General features: G+C 35.0%; 1 protein-coding gene across 1 annotated transcript in view; it reads right to left on the bottom strand.

Annotated features, from left to right (window-relative positions):
* Positions 1 to 20,380, bottom strand: part of LOC145673177 (uncharacterized) — a 196,784-nt gene that overhangs the window by 62,876 nt on the left and 113,528 nt on the right. The window contains exons 4-7 of the mRNA XM_081742635.1: positions 18,064 to 18,182; positions 7,361 to 7,532; positions 5,094 to 5,474; positions 1,390 to 1,535 (exon numbers count right to left, since the gene is read on the bottom strand). Of these exons, the coding sequence (XP_081598761.1) occupies positions 1,390 to 1,535; positions 5,094 to 5,474; positions 7,361 to 7,532; positions 18,064 to 18,182 (818 nt within the window). The remainder of the gene's footprint in view (positions 1 to 1,389; positions 1,536 to 5,093; positions 5,475 to 7,360; positions 7,533 to 18,063; positions 18,183 to 20,380) is intronic.

Genomic DNA, 20,380 nt, shown 5'->3' with positions numbered 1-20,380 from the left:
CATAGGGGTCTGCATTTTGCAAAACTCCTTCTTATCTACAACATAGGATTTAAATATAATGTCTTATTTGTACACAATTTGAAGTCTGTACTCAACGCTTTCGGAGACCCAGTGGAGAGTAAATCAGTGGGCTAATATTTGTTTCCAAGAACCATCATATTGAGTAGACATTTGTGCTTTGTACTTATGATGTCAAAGTGCGAAAATTCTCTCCTTAGTTTCTGACCTATAAGAAAAGATCTAGAAGATCTAGAAACAGTTATTAAATTTTATTTAATAGAATTTTGTGAATACTGAATACCTTACTTTGTATTTTATTAAGTTATTCAATTAAAAATAAAGTGGCAGTAGCATAGGAAGACTCTCATGTAGTGGTACTGTAATATCGACCTGTTAATGGAGAAATTACAATCCTGATAATAAACGACAATTACATCAATGTATGTGTCACGCTAAAGTCCTAAAAAATAAAAATAAAATAAAGTCACGCTAAGAGATATCACTGTCGTTTGCTTCCCTAATGGCAATAGATGTCGTTACCTGTCCTAATAAATAATAGAAGTCTCAGTCTGTGCGTCACGCTAGGATCTAATAATAAACATTCACGCTACTAGATGTCGCTATCAATTGCCTATCAAACGATTATGGACGTTGGCAACTGTTCTAATAATAAACGGGAAGAGTCTCAATCTATGTTTTACGCTGAAATCCTAATAATATACAGTTGCAATAATAGATATCACCACCTATGCTATCACTTGCCTACCTAATGCTAATACAGAGATCTCGTACTTGTCTAATGAACGAAAATGACTTAGTCTGTATGTTGCGCTAAAATCATATTAACAAACAGTCACACTAAGCTATTTTGCTATCTGCGCTTTTGTTTGGCTACCTGAAGTTCATAGATGCCACTACTTGTCCTTATAATAAACACTACACGTCTCAGTTTGTACGCTATACTGAAATTCTAGCAATAAGCACTGTAAAGAATTTGTTGATTCAAACTACTTTTGAGTATATTTTTGAAACATTCAAATCGTAAATAAATTATTAACCGTTTGTGTGTAACTTACTAAATTGTTTAAAGTAATACAAATAAACTGGTAGCAACTATTTATACAGAATTTTAAAAATGCTAGTACTCTAAGCACTTAGATTTCAAACGTGATCTCGACACGTTTATTTATATTTCTTTTTATTTTAATTAAGTCTTTGACATATATCATTGCCTAATATAATTATTTAATTTACAATTAGAATTGTGAATAATTAAAGTATTATCAACATTATATATATATATAGGGATACTAAATATTTTACGTACATAGACAAACATGAACATAATATTATACACTACTTTAATATCTGAAATATGTGGTTACTTACCTGTTTCATTATAGAGGATCCTTCACTATCCAACACCTGGATTTGAAATCTCGTTCTCCAGTTCTGGCCAGACAAGTTCCATTGCAAGATCACATCTCCATTGAGTAAAACACAAGATTTTACCATCGTAGGTTCTGAAAACAAAACTTTAAAAAAATGTTTATTGTAAGATGAAAGGGTATGTGGTTGTATCCAAAATAATCAGAATTGGCTTTGTCATCTCTACCAAAACTGAACTTGACACTATTTATCGTCATCAGTCTCATTACATTGGAAGTGGTCACTACATGCACGTATACTGGTGCCAGTGAATCTGCATGTTTGGAACGAATCTTGGAAATTATTATCTGTGAGAATATACAACTGCTTTCGTTTTTCTTGGCTTACCTCAGTAGTGTCAAACTGTTAGCCAACGAACCTTATTTTCACAACTAAGAGAAGTCGCAATGGGCCAAGAAAAGTAGCATTAGGTGTAGAATTAGGGACTACAACACCCTTGTTGTTGGTCGGAAAGCACCCAACATCAAGCACGGGTATTCGCTGTTCTTTTCTCGAGCCAATTGCGAAATTGCCACACACCACATATATGAATATAGGAATTTGAGAAATTTCTGTAGTAATTCTTATGCTACTGTCTACCATTACACTGCTCTGTTACAACTGCTGTTCAGATGACAGCACCAGCCCTGAATATTTTGGATAACACATCGTATAATACACATATACACATATACTTAAAGACTTACCACATACTTAATTGCTGTATAGCAAAACTTGTTAAGTAGACATGTCTCTGAATAATTTATTTAACTGAAGGATATATCTGTGATCCATGCGAATGGTATGTGAGAGTTACTCCATAATCTAGCCACTCATATTTTACTACACTCAAGAATGGCTATCTCAGATAGATTTCACTGTACATACCAAATTTATAAGTACAGTCATGTCCAAAATGATTGTCACATATCTATAACACTTTGTTGTGGAAATATAATTTGATAATGATTTTGCAGGGTATTTCTAACACTGTTACTATGTGTATAATTGGGAACTGTATATTTGTGGTAAATTTCATAGGAAAAGAATTATAAATAAAAAAATTAGAATGAGTGAAACAAAATGTTGCTAAATGGACAAGAAAGTTTTATTTTCGTTTTATTGTTCTTCTTTACTGCTCTTTTGACATGGAATTTACCACATACATGTCTTTATCGATTATACACAAACAAACATTATAAGAAATACCGGGCGAAAACGTTATCAAATTATATTCCTACAACAGCATATTTATAGATATGCCTCAATCATTTTGGACATGACTGTGCATACATTCTAAATGTTAATATTACCTTATTTAATTGGATTGTATATAATTTCACTTTTGTTGCACAATATTGCTATTGGAGGATTCAAAACTTTCCTTAAACCTACCTTTGATCTAATTCTTCGACTTCTTTCAAGTCTTAGAAATGATACTTTTTCAGCAAGGAAAACATTTTGTTTAATCTTTGCGTTTGTTTAAATAGTGTACTTATGTGTATTTCGTTAATCTGTTTCAAGGTTCACAAACATTGAGCGGAGTACAGCGTATCATCCCTAAGCGAAGAAAAGAATTTGGTGGAGATTGCTGAAACCTTGCAGCACGTTTCAAAAGAGAGATTTTGAAAGAGAAAATGTAAGCAAAATGAGTTAATCGTAGAGAATAAAACTGATATTTAGGTTAAGGCGGAAAATAATTTCTCTTGCGGGAGCGACTTTGAAGAGCAAAACTCATCAGCTAAGAGGTTAAAGAAACATTTATTAAAAATAAATGTCTCTGGAGATACAATTGCCTGGTAGCAGTGAAAAAAATCTGGGGAAATCTTCATAAGGATGTCCAGCTCAGTCTGTTCAGACTCTCAAAGGCTACACATCTGAATTTCATTAGCAAAATAAACTTTTCATCAGTATTTTTTCACGTTTTTTGAAATTTGGTTATTTATATGTTTAAGGGTATCAATGTTTATTTTCCTTAGCAGAAGAAAGCTGACATCTTTATCGTTATCAAGGTTCTGTTGAAGTATACACTGATAATTAAAAGATTTTCGGGATGATTTATAAACTGTACCGATGTAGAAGATCATAAGCCTTCTTCTATTATTTCGACCAACAGATTTATTTCCAGGTTTTGTATTGTGCGATAAAATGTATGTTGGATATTCTTAAATCTGTTGACAAGCGTGATTCACATTTTACAGTTTCAATCTGTGATGATTTGACATTAGAGTCATCATAAATTTGTTCATTTTGCAGTGATCCACCACTACAAATCTCTGGGATATATAGAGGAATAAAATAATTTGCCTGGGAAAATATTTTGGTATTTATTTGCGGAGCTATTATCTTGCGCGACTATTAACTCTTCCTTGTTTTTTTCTGAAATTATTTTAATACTATGTACAAATTGAGAATGTATTCGATTGGAGTTATATACTAGTTAGTGTATATTTTTATACTTAGCGTTAAAAACGCACTATAGTGTAACTAAAATAAAATAAAAGATGATGCATGTGAGCATTGGAACCTTAATGGTGGAAACTATTTATTTTATTTATAAATGGCACAGAAAGTATACATCTGTGAAATGTCTTCAGTTGTGTATGCAAACTTATGAAAGGATGTGGAAATCGTACTAAGTTTGTTGCAGTGCTTGTTCTGTTGATGTCTCGTTTGGAGTGATCTATTGTCTGAAAAATCTCTGGATTAATTCGGAAACCACCAGTTCGAAATGAAGAATGACATGAACTGTCTCCTTTATCTTTGGAATGGAAAAAGAGCTTATGTCCGGAGAAAATAGTGGATGGTAGAGCACATCCTAGTCTCGTCGAACAAATAAATCAACCAAAGATCGCACTACTTTCCACCGTGCATTGTCCTGTCAAGTGATGGGAGAGTTACACAAAAAGTGTCGTAACACTTGTCGCCGATTGCGTTTCAAAATGAACAATAATTCTGTCACAACACATTCAATCTTTTACATCGTGATTGTACAATTTCAGACAGACAGATTACATAAAACTCTATTCTTCGTGTCATTGCTAAGGTTCTCTTATGAAATTTTACAGTAGTATTTTCATAATTACTCACTTGCTTTTGCTTAAGTATTTGGGTTAATTAAATAATAGGTCAACACTCACCTAAAGTGGGTGATAGATAGTAGATTTATTCCTATTAGTTAGATATGTGAGATTTTTTTTGAAACGTCGCACGAATGTTATCAATTTATGTCTTGGATTAGAACTGGAATATTTTGAATTTTTGAACATTTTTTGAGGGGGAGGGAGAAGATTCTATAAATTCGGAACTGTGCTGACTAAATCGTGACGTCTGGAAGCACTAGTCATGCCACATGGGGGTAGCGTTGAAAAGGAGACTCCATTTGCTGCTAGATAGATTAGGTATGGATCTAACACGTTGTAAGTAATATTACTGTTTCCATTTCATAATGCATATGTAGCAGTGTTGTTGCCGCTAAAGTTCCAATTTTCATACTCAGACAACTGTAGTATTAATTAGAAACATATTTATAAGTCGTCTGTCGTTTACGTGTTGAGGAGAAAATACGTAAGATAATAATTTCACAGTACATAAATAGATGTATATTCTCACATCTTACGTAAATAATTAAACTTTAATACTTCATTATTTAAATATTGTCTTACCTGGTAAATAATTAGCACAGTCTTCTTCATTTACACCATCACATTGCTCGCCATTCATAACTTTTGCTTCAAGAATAGTATTACCACAGTTCACTATAATATTACGGTACACGCACTCGAGTTTAAACGAGTAAGTAGCACCCCAAACAGCGTTCAAAAGAATCACTTCCCGTTCATGTTCTTCAGGTTTCATGTCCACAGTTTCCTCCTCGCCACCATATTTCCACATCATTTGAAACAAAAACGATGAGCCACTAAGTTGAAATGGAAGAGACTCAGTGGAAGTCGAATTGGTCACGTAAACAACAGGAATATCCCATGTGACGCTAAGAAATCCAGATTTGTAAGCTGTAGCCAATAATTTGGAATCTGCTACCAAACCTAATTAGAAATGATGTATTGAAATAATATACCATATGTCTGTGATATAATTATACAAAATATTAAATCTAAATTTCGTATTAGTTTTCTATAATACAAGCATTTCTATTCAAATTCATTAATTATTTTCTGATGATAATTCTGTTCAAATTCATTAATTGTTTTCTGATGATAATTCTTTTCAAATTCATTCATTATTTTCTGATGATAATTCTGTTCAAATTCATTAAATGTTTTCTGATGATAAACATAATTCGAATTTTCTGATATTCGTTTTATTTTACTAGTAGAACGTATTGTACATTCTGGCTTAAAAAAAAAAAAAAAAAAAAAAAAAAAAAAAAAAAAAAAAAAAAAAAAAAAACTGGTCACCTATCTCCTGCAGTTGGATATAGATTATCCTGGGCCAGTTGAGATGTTTATTTAGAGCCAAAGTATTAGAATTTTATGCTGACGATTCCAGAATATGGCCTTCTAAAGTAAGATGGGTGACCAATATATTTTGAACAAGACTGAGAGACAATTGTGTGATTGAATCACTCAGATTTCCACCCTTAAGTAAACTCGAGATCATGCAGAACCCGGCTTACTATTAAAGTAGTATCCGAACCATTTATGGTTTGTAATCGAGGCCAAGCCCGCAACTAGAGGGGGGCAGGGGGCCTGGCTCCCTAAACCTTTCATGGCCCCTCCAGACCTCAATATAAAATGCTATTATTAATACTAAAATCACAATTTAGATATTTGTAAGAGAATTTTTAAAGACTTGGCTCCCTTATCTTATTCATGCCCCCCCCCCCCCGCCAAACTTCTGTGTCTGGTTGCGGGCCTGATCGAGGCGTTCTGAAGCTGCGATCATGCATACACCAAGTAAGAATCTAGTCATGCGAGAACGAGATACAAACAACTTATTCAAACATAAAGCCAACTTTAACTTCCATATCTACTTACAGTGTATTGTGTATCGCTATGCAGAAAATAAGAACAATGCTAGTAATTTTAGTGATGTTTTCAGAAAATCTATTCAAGTTCCATCATTTAAAATCGTACTCGTATTTATTTTGTGCCAACTTTATTGCAAGTAGAGTTTAGATATCGATTACGCGTTACGCAGAAAATGAACGCAAATTATAAATTTTAAGTACCATGAAGATCCCCACAAAACGAAATGCACCTATTTTCAACAACTGCTCTGTTAACATCACTGGAAGCAGAATTAATCAAGGTAATTCTAAATTGGAAAGCAAATACGAGAATAATACATAAGTATAACCTTCCAAGCTCAGAACTTTCTTCGTTGCCTCTGATTTTCGTAGAATCTTTTTGGCATGTGACAAGATATTCAAAATACTATGCAAAGAATCAATACAAATAATTCTGTACCATATCAAGACGACTCTATGTAAATTATAGAAGGTTTCATGCAGGGCTGCGAACTTGGAAAGAGTTCTTTTAAATTATAATCCTTCCTATTCAATTTTACCCTAACACTTGTGTTTCTATCTATGATAACAGAACAATTGCTGGCAATTTGAGTTGTGAAAATGTTTACACTTCATCAAGCAAGAGGCAAGAATTAGGTAAATATTGTGGATCAACTTATGTGCCATATTACCCAAAAAAAAAAAAAAGAAAAAAGAAAAGAAAAGAAAAGAAATTCTTAAAGAAGAAATGATGCAAGATGATCTATATTTGGTAGGAATTTGCAAAATTAGTGAGAAAATAATGGGGAAATTAGGAAGCAAAAAATATATAAAATAATACTCAGATCAATTTCATGTCTGATGAAGGAGGCTTTATATTTACTTTCCGTTGCAATACATTGAACTAAAATCATAAGATAACTTTATACTTAGTTCAATTCTTAAAATATATATTGATCTTACCTTTTGGACATCCAATCACTTCTATTCTGAAGCACAGTTGATATTCTGCATTCTTCCACCATCTCGTTGTACTCGATATATTGAGACGGAGATATCGAATATTTACAAGTTTACCAAATCCATGTGTAATTACTTGATCAGTTTCGTTCGCTGAATCTTCCATTTGCATTGGCTAAAATATAATGGAAATCGTTTTGTATTTAGGGAGAAAACAATTTGAATATACTTAATTGTTAAAAATTATGATCTCATGTGGTACCACTACTTGTTATATTATTATGTAAGTGTCACACAAGAATTTCCCTTTCCATTCAGCTGCTCTAACCCACGTTCCTACCTTTTTCAAGTTTTCATTTTCAGAAACAGGAAATTACTGCAGAATCAGGAGTGAATTTACAGGAAGTTGAAAGATAACTTTCTGAAGAGGCATTTTCTCTCCATGACCCCACATTTCTTTGAATAACATTGTATAAAAATTATTCTGAATATGTTAAATTACACCATACTTTGAGATTGGGAATGTTTTGCAACAGTCGTGTCTGAAGACTTCTGTTCTTCTTAACAATTTGGGTTGCAGGTTTTTGGAGACTTACCACTTTACATTTTCCCTGGAGGAGATTCAATTCTAATCAATTCAACCGTCATGCGTTTCGCAATGTGTTTATGTTAATCTGAATATGTGTCTTCATTGTGACAAAAAATGTATAATACAATACTCATAATTTACGGTGTATATGACCACATACTTTCACGGTTCAAGTTATGTAATCAAAATAAAAATCCTGTAATCTCGTTCTCAGTAGTGATGAGCACAAGAATCTTTGTCTTGCTTGCGAGACTGAGATCAAGACCATACCTACAAGAGTCTTGCTCATGTACTACTTAAATATATTTTTTAGAAGGTGGAAAATATGGGTAAAAATTATTATATCATTCACTTGAATTTCTTGCCTTCACTGAAATAGTTGCTGGGGTAAGTGCTTCCAGTGGTTTATGCAATGCGTGTGAGTTGATTTCCAATTGTACCATATCCATTTTCTGAATCAGTTGTTGGTATTTTCTTCATAGTTATCACTAGTTTTCAATCCACACAGGCATCTTCCTAATCCACGCCCGTTATACGCAAAGAAACGTTAGTCATTGGTGCCGGGTTACGATACATTCCTACACTTTCAAACAAAGTGGATCGCTTATCTGGAAATCAAACACCTTTCTACAGGTGTGCGTTATCTTGAGTAAGCATGACCTTTGAACGTTTACCATTTTGTCCTGCGAAAAAAGATAGCTGAACAGGAGATGCATAATTTAGCCTCATATAATCACTGTTAGCTCCAGGATTTTCTAATAATTGGGCCACTCTTTATGTAGCACCCCTGAGTTAATTTGCGCCCTCTATTTCTATTTACTTTTCTTCGTCGATATTTTACGACTTGGTATTTATGCAAAACACTACGATTATGCATAAAATTTATATTTTTAAAGCTGAAGGAATGGAACAATCCTTTGTCAATATTCTTGTTTGTATTCTTCATAGCCCGACAGCATATGATTGAAGAACTTATACTGTAAATTCAAATTCTACTTGGAGCTATGTCATTACACCATTTATACAATTAATTTTGTATCTTCAACACAAACATCCAATATTGAAAGGATTCACTCAATAATAGTTAACATCACTAGTTACCTGACTTTAAAATAACATAATTTAAAAATTATCTAAAACCATCAAAATTAAACTAGCAAGAAAAATGCCAATTTCCTAGTCATATGAATCATAAAAAATAGCCCTATTCATTTTACTAATTTACATTACTTAATCTACTTCATTAACTCAGTAATGTAAAATTTTAAACACTTTTTAAAAATTTAAAGTCTAAAACTTTTAATTCTATCAGTACAAGTTTCTATTAGTACATTGTAAAAAATCGTTGTGTTATTTCAACGACATACCTATGTGTTAACACGATTGTGTTAAAATATAATACAAATAAGTGGTTAAAACAACTCACTCTCCATTTGGAGTTGTGTGTCAAATGCCGGTAGTTGAAATGACACACAACCTGTGTGTTAAATTAACACAAGTGTAGAATCTTCGGTGTTGTTTTCTGCGTGATTGCCAAACATGTTGGGCATCTAATTATAAAGGCTTATGAATTGAAGCTACAGACAAACACAGTAGAAAGAAATACTTAAACAAATCCAGGCATACGCAAAATTTCATCTCCCACATTTGATGCATTTATTGCTTCTTTTTCTAAGCGATTGTGTACTAGAAGCAACAAACGCATCAACTTCATTAAATGGCAACTGTCGCCGATCATTTGAAAGTGAATATGGAAGAACTATAAAATAAAGTAAATAGACAGTCGTCATTTTGTTATAAAATTACATAGCGAGCAAATTTGATCTTATCCCGAATGGTTATCGTCGAATATATGCGGCTTAAAGGAGCACTCTGATTAGCCAAATTCAAAAGACCTCAACAATTTATCCCTCTACAAGCGACGTTTTCTTCATCGCCTCCGTGACCAAGTCTGAAGAGCACGCGGCTAGTAATCGAAAGGTTAGTGGTTCGTGCCCTCTCCCCGCCACTGGAGCATTTTTTTAATTTTTAAAGTGCTTTTTTTAGACTCAGCATAATGTAAACACATTACGCATATAGGCGATTTAACATATTTTGAGGGAGTAATTTTGTGGTTCATTAACGCTTACGGCACGGCTCAACACCGGTTGTGTTTTAAAGACGTAACAGACCCCCTGTGTTGAACACCAACACCGCGGGGTATGTGTTGAACTAACACTGCATAGTGGTAGTCACGCTGGAACCACTGCCTTGTATTAAAATTGAGTTGAATTAACACAACCATTTTTTTACTGTGTACATTTTTGCATAGGCTTCTCTCTCTACAAACATCATCAGAAGAGCCTCCAAACGGTCCTGTGATATCGTGCTCCAAATTTTTGTTTAACAAACGAAAGCTTGGAAAATATTTTCTTGGCACTCGCAATTGTCAAGAATGGTCAGAAAAACCTTCAGAATTTCCGTTAGTGTTGGGTAGAGAATTATTGTTGAAGCGTCGTTAAGGCGCGACACTAGTTGATACATATTTTTTTAATCTTGAAAAGTAGGTCTAGATCTTTATTAGGGAAGATTCTCCAATGACGTTACCAATGACGTTGACATTGCACACAGATGTCACTTCGATATTTTTTTCCCGAGGATGTCAGAATCTTATACCAACACTTCTCGGAATGCTCGTAATATACTGGCAACCCTCGGTGAAAATCTATTCCTGAATCCTCTCAAAGCCTTGTCAACGTCCGCGTAATTCAATACTGAGTGTATATATTCTGTCTCGGGATGATGATCCATGTGTACATTCACGACAAATCATCTTATAAGAATGAAGGGAAATCAGGATACCAAGATCTTGACACTAAACTTTTATATGGTATCGAAGTTTGTGTCGGATCTTATGTCTTCAATTGTTGAATTAAGAGTTTCAACAGCGCGCATAGAAAGGTAAACAGGCCAAATATCAGATACTTGCCTAATATCGGATACTATCCTTCTCGTCAAGTAGGTGCTGCCATTGGTAGGCATGCATAGTAACTGCATGAGGTAGTGGCGCCGTGTTGTCTTTGTGCGTTCCGACGCTGTAGAACAAGTTGTTGCAGAAGTGTGGGAGAAAAACGAATTTTCGACGCTTCGAGTTTTTGAAAGGACTGTTGCATCTCGTGAGAGAACACAGAAGGTAAGAAAAAATAGCACTGTACTTACTTTGATCGGAAAGACAACATTGTGTAGTATGTAAATATGTCAAACAGGTACGGCCACGTGGTACTGTTTGGGTTAGTGATAAAAGTTGTCACGAGGGAGCGTTCGTCCCAGTATCGGATAGGAAGGGGTGCCGAATATCAGATATCCGATATTAGGCAGCATGTACAACAAGTTCTCTTCTGTATTTTTTTTTCAGATGTCCCAGAGGAAGAAGTGGAACAAACAGTCAATGCTCCAGACTCTTGAAGCTGTGAAAAATCATGAAATGGGATACCTAAAAGCAGCTAAAACATTCAACGTTCCTCGTTCTACACTTGAAAATTACGTGAAGCATCCAACAAAAACTGTAGAGGATCTTGTGTCAGTTTCTTTAGGACGAAAATCAACACTCGGTACAAAGATAGAAAATGAATTAGTAGAGTACTGCAAAGAAATGGATAGACGTTTTCACGGACTGCGGCGAAGAGATATTCGTATTTTAGCATACCAACTAGCAGTAAAAAACAAAGTGAATCACAACTTTACAGCATCTACAGGAATGGCGGGTGAAAAGTGGCTCCGTCGCCATCCGTCGTTAGCTGTTCGTACCCCATTTGCAGTTACGGTAGCGCGAGTGAAAGGTTTCACACGTGAAAAAGTGAACACATTTTTTGACATACTGAAACCGGAGTTAAGTGCAGTAAAAGTTTGACCCGCATGAAATTTACAATGTTGACGAAACGGGGATCACGGTTGTACAAGGGAAACAAGTGAAGGTCATCAGCATGAAAGGAGAAAAAGACGTTGGAAAACTTACCTCAGCAGAAAGAGGTGCCCTCATAACGGTTGTGACTTGCATGAATGCAGCTGGAGTGTATATGCCACCCCTGCTTGTATTCCCTCGCACTAATATGAAGGCAGAACTTCTTGACGGAACTCCCTCTGGCACAATTGCAGTACAACACCCCTCAGGCTGTATTCAACCCCATTTTTCACTTCATGGCTGGAACACTTCATTCAGTTCATGAAACCGACACCTGCAGACCCAGTATTCTTGATCCTTGATGGACATTATTCCCAAACAAGAAACCTTAGCGTCATTGATGCTGCAAGGGGATGTGGAGTGCGTATTGTATGTCTACCACCGCACACTACGCACAAGCTGCAACCGCTGGATGTTGCTTTATGGCTCCCTTAAAAAAGCCTACACACATGAAATTCAGAATTGGTTGGACAGCCATCCCTTTCGAACGCTGACAGTATATCAGGTGGGGTCATTGTTTGGTCGAGCATACATACGTACAGCCACAATTGAGACAGCAATGAATGGTTTCAGAAAATGTGGTATTTTCCCCTTTGATCCACTCGTATTTGGGCCGTCAGACTTTCTAGAGGGTCAAGATGAGGACACGGTCACTGTTCTATCCACCAGCGGCAATCCTACCAATCACGATCCAACTAGTCCTAATGAACTCCGCGAGTGTTCCTCAATCCCTGATTGTGAGGTTGAAACATCTTCACCTTCTCGAGCTTCTGGTTCGGGTATTTCCGCCAATGGATCATCGTCCACACATGTCTCGCCATTTGATCTTCAACCTCTATCATGTCCTCCTTCTGCCTCGAAACCAAATATTGGACGACGAACCGGAAAGGCTGTTGTACTCTGCTACTAGACGAAGGAATCAAGCATCAAAGGCTAAGCACAGCAGTGAAAGTAGCAAGAAAATCCAAAGATCGGGGATGAACAAGCAGCAAAGGCTGAAGAAAAACTCAAAACACAAATTATCCTACGACATGTCTGACTCTGAAGAATCCGATGACAGTATCCCATTTGTCTCAACTGATGACGAAGATAGTGCAGATGACTGTGACTGCATCTACTGCGGCCAAGCAACGACCGCAGGGGTGAAAAGTGGATTCGTTGTACTATGTGCTTGTTCTGGGCACATGAATTATGTGCGGGTTGTGACGACTGGCAAACAGATTTGTGACCGATGAACACAATTGCTAAAGAAGCAACCAATAAATATGTGAACTTCCAGAACGAGTGTTCTTATTTGTATTTTCCTTTGTAAGATCAATAAATACAGTTGAACTTCCAGAGCGAGTGTTCTCCTTGCTTATATTTTCCCTTGTAAGATCCCTATCCAATATTAGGCATACCCCCGATCCGATATTGGAACGTTTTTTTCTCGTGGCCAAACTTGCACTTTTTAAAATACTGTTCAATAACACAAAATATAACAATACGATAATCTATATATATGTTTTAGTTACAAGGTAAAGGAGTAATCTAGCATATTACCAACTATTCCCGACTTCTCTGCACTTTTAATAGCTTTTATGCAGTGATTACAAAAAATATACGATATTTGACCACTTTACCTTACTGTCAATATCTTCAACACCTCACAGAAGTTGTTTTCTGACGCTACTAATGGAGTTCAAAACAGGACTGTGCAAAATTATCCATGGAATGAAGTCAAAACACTTCACGAAATGTAATAAACCAATGATTTGACTCTCACGTAACGAACCCATTGTCGAATTTTGCAGTTCCTCTAAGCAATCAATAACAAAGCGAACACTGGCTGCTACTGCGTTTGCAGCTTCGCCCCAGCAAGCTCATCTTATTTCTGATTTCTTTTTTTTTATTTTTTTAAAAAAATCTTTCAATTAACAGCATTTGAAACCCTCTCAAAACGACATGGCACAATGTACGTTCTTCTATGTACGTATACAGTGCTTCCAATGTTCCAAAGAAAGAAAATGGTCGTCTCTCCATATTTATACTGTCCACGAGTACTGAATTTAAGTAGACATAACAGCGTAGAGTGATAACTTCTTCACCACACATGTCGCCTATTCTCCTTTGTAAGCCTATGCGTTCTTCTTGCATATTGCTTTCTCTATCATAATATTGTGAAAGACCTTTCTTAAGTGGAAGACTAGTTCTCTCCAGACGTTTCTTCACAACATCAGCGGGTTGCAATGCTGTAACTTAGATTTTTCTGGGGATGGGGTGACAAGCACGTATTTGGGACCACTAGAAAAAGTTGTTTTTCTAATTCTTGGGCCCTTCTTTCCATCTTTCTCTCACTCTTTATAGGTCCTTCTATACGGCAATGTCTCCGGGGCTGTTAGTTACGCCCCTGGGCCCGTTTCATACATGAAAAATTAATTAAGGGGACAATATTGACAAATCTCAAAGCCATACGAATAAATATTATTTCTAGGGCCCCTAATAGTAGACATTTTTTACTGAAATGGGATCACGACTAATTTTTCTTTTATTTACCTTTTGTGTGCTGTTCTGTTTATGTCATGGAGTGAACCTGTTTGATGCTTCATTTATAATTTCATGTTCGTATCGTATATAGAGTAAGACAATTTTGTCTTAAAATGGCTCCCCTCGAACGGCGGGGAGCTTCCCTGGGGGGCAGTTTGCCATTGCCCTCCACAAGTTATGGCCCTGGAGGGTTGTATGGACTTTGTGGATAATGCTCTCTGAATGTTAAGGAGTGTATCGTCAACTTGAAACATGTCACTACTCCAACGAATGAGAAGTGCTGGCTGCTCTTGTCTCGAGCAGTCTGTCGTCTCAACCATAATGATGGAACTGGGTTTGACTCAATCAGCTTCTTTCCTTAAGTTATTAAACATTACATCGTGAATGGTCGAAATTATACCGTTTTGAATGGTTTTCAAAGTGTATGTTACGTTTTTAACCAGACTTTCTCTATGCTTAGAAGAATATCAAAATTAGCAAATAAGTTTTTGTATTCTCTTTGTCAAGACTACGTTACTCAATATTATCCCATTCATCAGGCCTCGTAATGGTACCTCCAGCCATTCTCAATAATAGCACAACACACTGAGAAAGGGCAGAGTTAGTATAGGATGAACAGTGCTGTAAATTTTAAATTTCTCTGTTGTAATCAATTTAGTGCGGGTTAGAAACTGGTAAGTATTTATTTAGAAGTTTAAATAGTTAACGAAGGATTGTTTTATTTCCTATTAACAAATACAGCTAGTTGTATTGTAGCTTATACCCAAATCGAGTAAAGTAAAACGACTTTTATGGTTTACAATATTATCATATAATAATAAAATTATATAATGTAGCTGTGTTGTTAGTATCGCATTTAATATCTAGTAGTACTACTAAACTGGAAAACCTATTTATATCCGTAACTACAATAACCACTAATAAAACTCCAACTGGCCAAAGCAGTATATATATTTTAAGATTATATATTTGTGTTACAGTTTCGGCCATGTAACACAACCTTCTTCAGATAATGTGTCTGAGGAAGGCTATGTTACATACCCAAAACTGTAACACAAATATATAATCTTAAAATATATATACTGCTTTGGCCAGTTGGAGTTTTATTAGTAATCTTGAATTTTCCAAAGCTACAATGAATACAGTAAAAGCTCTTTATTCGCGAGGTATATGTTCCATAAATATGCCGCGAATACAGAAACCGTGAATACGGAATGGTAATTTATATGAGATTATAGGGGATACGTTCCTAGGTGAGAAAATAAAAAAAAACAAATACATATATAAAAAATCAATTTACTGTAATTGAAGTTTTTGACCATATAGATTAATTATTATCTTCAGGCTTAGGCAATGGTTTGAAGAATTTTGTAATTTTTTCTTCCTTGGCAGTTTTTAAAAGCTCCTTCAATTCAGACTGATATTCAGCAGTGGCATTAGCAATTTTCTCTTAAAAATAAGACTTCGTTCCATAGACGGATCAATTTTCATAAAGAAATCACAAAGCTCATTTGCCATTCTTAAACCTTCACTAAGACTTTTCAAATTAAATGTCACGTTTCCAGTGCTTGTTGAAGCCTCTTCTTCAATGGGCTGTGAATTTAACATTTCCTTCAAGTCGGTTTCAGTCAAATCTTCATTTTGCGATTCAAGCAATTCCTGAATGTCACTTGATTCTATGTGTTCGAACCCATCTTGTCCTATTCCATTCGCAATTTCGGCTATGTTTGCAGTCAAAGTTTAAATTTGCACACATTCTTTGTCATTTTCCGCAGTCAGAGTAGGCCACATTTTTTTCCAGCATGACTTCAATGTGTGTGGCTTCAGTTCTTCCAATGATTCTTTTATGTTTACGATGCATTTTGCTATGTCAAATTTCTTCCAGCATTCCATAACATTCATATCAGGATTACATTCCATATTATCCAATACGATTTTGAAGGTTCGTCTAATGTAATAGAGCTTGAAGTCCTGGATTATTCCTTGGTCCATAGGTTGAAGCAAAGCCGTCGTGTTGGGAGGTAAAAATGTCATTTTTATATTTGGATGCATAGTTTCAAGTTCGCGAGGATGACCTGGTGCATTGTCCAAAACTAGAACTGCTTTAAAGTCTAAATTCTGTTTTTTAAATAAGTTTCAACTTCAGAAACAAAACAATTCCGGAACCAGTCACAAAAAATAGCGCTTGTAGCCCACGCTTTCTTATTAGCATGCCAAAACACTGGCAGGTCGTCCTTGTTTTGATTTTTTAAAGCCCGAGGATTTAACGATCCGTAAAGCATCAGTGGTTTAATGACACAATCTTCAGATGCATTAGAACATAGCAGCAGTGTAACTCTATCCTTTGCTGCCTTAAATCCAGGAGCAGGCTTTTCGCTTTTAGAAATGAATGTTTTGTTTGGCATTCTCTTCCAAATCAGTGCAGTTTCGTCTGCATTAAATACTTGCTCAGGTTTGTATCCTCCATCAGCTACTAAGTTTGCAAATTCTTCTGGATATCGTTCTGCTGCAGCAGTGTCTGCAGATGCAGGTTCTCCAACGATTTTAATGTTATGCAATGATTGTCTCATCGATTGTCTCTATGATGTGATGCAATTTATTGAACCAACCTTCCGATGCTTGAAATCCTCCATCTGTACATTCACCACTACAACTACCATCAGGTTCTTTAAAATGAGCGTAAAGACGCTTTGCTTTCTCCCGGACCATTCGACCACTCAGGGGCACCCTTTTTTGGTTGCGGTCTTCGATCCATAATGACAACGCCACTTCCATTTTTTCTATTGCTGGATCACGAACAATTTTCGCTGACAGTGAAGTTGAAGCTACAGACGACCTTATTTTATCTTCGGATTTTTTTTTATCGATCGTACAGTTGATTAGTTGACATTGAATGAGCGTGATATGGATGCAAACGACTCTCCAAGGCGTAAACGATCAAGCATTTCTATTTTCACTTTAAGCGCTAACACAGATCTTTTTTCGTGTCGAAACTCTTTTCTCATTTTTTTTTTTTTTTTGGTTGACATTACTGTATAAATTAGGAAGACAGCTGTAGAGACGTGTTACTCGATCACAATTTTTGTAACGAATGGAAAGACGAAACAATAAAACACACAAAGCAACTCTTACCAAAGGACGGAACGTCTAATAATGTGGCGGCATTTAAAAATATACTTTATTCATTGAGTAATAAGGTTGCTTTCATTCTGTTTGTTTACATTCTCAAAAACACCGATCGCGGCGAAAGCGGCTTATGTCAAAGTCCGAACCAATACAGCGGCGATATCATTTAACAACATACTTTAGGCAAAGTTGTAATAAGGTCTATTTTACATTTTATTAGTCCATTTGACGGCGATTACAAAGGACATTGGGTTGGATACCTATTGGAATCCTTTTTATTATTATGTATGTACGTACTGATTAGATCCGCGAATAAAGAAATCTTTAGCCGCGAATATAGGAATTGGGTCGATTTTTTTTAAATCCGCGAATAGTGAAAACGCGAATGAAGGAAGCGCGAATAAAGAACTTTTACTGTAATTTATAAATAACCACTATATAAAGTTTGTTAAGATTTCTATATGGTGAATAAAATAACTTATTCGAAAATGTAATTCACAGTTAAATTGTAGAAATATACCGTACCTCAATATCTTTGCATGCATCCCATTTTTCCCCAGTCATACTGCATTCAACCTTAAATCTTATAACGTGCGTATAATTAGCTGGATATATAGCAGTTGGAGGTCCCTGAGTCAACACACCTAAAACACAGGCAAAGAACATTTATTTTTAAATAGACTAATTAGAGTACGTGAATTCTAAAGTCTTATTAAGCTACAAACGAGTCACTAAGTTTAGCTAAAAATATGAAGAAAATGCATATTTTAACGTGACAAACTATCCATTTTCAGAGGCAAATTACAACTATAGAAACAATACTGGCATTAAGCACACTAAAAAGCCGTCCATACTATAACAGTGATTAATAGAAGCAGGAGTGGATATAGCAAGTTTGGATTAAGAGCTTCAATTTAAGATGAACTATAAATAATGTAATATATATGATTAGGAATAATACTGTAGTTACTTACATCACATTCTTTCTTTCTCTATTCTTGTTGAATATTTTACTGACTCAAAGCTGTAGAAATTATGTTTGTAAAATTATTCCAGTAGGGACATTCCATATCAAATCATCAAGTCATCAGACTTGACCATCTCAGATTTTTGTACAAATTGGTGTACAGCTTTATTACAGTGGGAGATGAAAAAATCCCAAATATTACCTCTCCCTCCATGAAAGTGTCTCCATACAGGGTGTTCAAAAATGTCAAAAAATTGCATTTTTTCAGTTAACAGTGATTATTATTATAAAATGGTTAATATGTGCACTAGAGATGTGAAACAAACACGATTGGAAAGCTTAAAGATTGCTCTACAAGTTGTACTACATTTAAAAAACTGAAAAATAAAAAATACCACTTCAAAAATTCAAATTAAGATTTGAATTTTGAATTTCGCATAGAAATGCTCCTCTGAATTTGTTCAAAATTGTTCACATTGTAGTCTCATATGTGTACTAAAACACCATAAAGTTGTATTTTGGTCACTCAATGGGATCCGATTCAAAATTCAATATAAACCAAGCATAGCACGATATTGACCATGTGAATACTGGGTTTAAGATCGATAACCATTTGCCTGGAGTTATTTACCTGCAGCATCAAAGGAATTTATAATCAACTTCATTTGTTTCTTGATGTATTCATTTGAATTTACACAATTATCCACCTTGAAAATAACATGTATCAATGTAGCCAACATAAATTTAGAAACATCCATACTGACTAACAAGAATAATGATCTGTATTAAGTACTGTTTGGAAACGTAATACCTCTCTAAACAACTCAAAAGGTGGATAATTGTGTAAATTCAAATGAATAAATCAAGAAACAAATGAAATTAAATATAAATTCCTTTGATGCTGCAGGTAAATAGCTCCAGGCAAATGGTTATCGATCTAAACCCAGATATTCACATGGTCAATATCGTGCAATGCTTGGTTATGTGGAATTTTGAATCGGATCCCATTGAATGACCAAAATACAACTTTGTGGTGTTTTAGTACACATATGAAACTACAATCTGGACAATTTTCAACAAATTCAGAGGGACATTTCTATGCGAAATTCAAAATTCAAATTTCAATTTGAATTTTTGTAGTGTTATTTTTTATTTTACAGGTTTTTTAAATATAGTACAACTTGTAGAGCAATCTTTGAGCTTTCCAATGTTTGTTTTACGTCTCTAGTACACATATTAACCATTTTATGACAATTTTTAATAATCACTATACCCGAAAAAATGCCGGTTTTTTTGGCATTTTTTGAACACCTTGTATGGGGACGCTTTCAGGAGGAGAGAGGTAATATTTGAGATTTTCCATCTCTTACTGTAATAAAGCTGTGCACAATTTTTACAAAAATCTAAGATCGTCAGGTCAGATTTTGCCATTTCATTGGTTGATTTCACATGGAATGTCCCAGTATCATTACGTTACCAATAACTTCTTAAGATTTTTTTCTTTTATTCTTTGTTCTACCAATAATATGAAGGTAATGGTAACAATGACAGTGGCGGCTCTTGAATGAAGTCACATCGGTAAAAGTTAAAATACTATCGGCACAAGCCAAAAGAAGAAAACTTACCTAATATTCTAATTCTTATATGCCATAATAAGGAATTAAGATAAGTTTCTTCCTTTAGCTAAGAGAAGAAAACTTACCTAATATTCTAATTCTTATATGCCATAATAAAGAATTAAGGTAAGTTTCTTCCTTTAGCTAAGAGAAGAAAACTTACATAATATTCTAATTCTTATATGCCATAATAAGGAATTAAGTTAGTTGCTTCCTTTAGCTAAGAGAAGAAAACTTACCTAATATTCTAATTCTTATA

This window comes from Thermobia domestica, chromosome 16 (assembly GCF_964235325.1).
Source record: "Thermobia domestica chromosome 16, izTheDome1.hap1.1, whole genome shotgun sequence".
NCBI classification, from domain to species: domain Eukaryota; kingdom Metazoa; phylum Arthropoda; class Insecta; order Zygentoma; family Lepismatidae; genus Thermobia; species Thermobia domestica.
The sequence above is the reverse complement of the archived record's forward strand: the minus strand, read 5'-3'. Positions and strand labels throughout refer to the sequence as shown.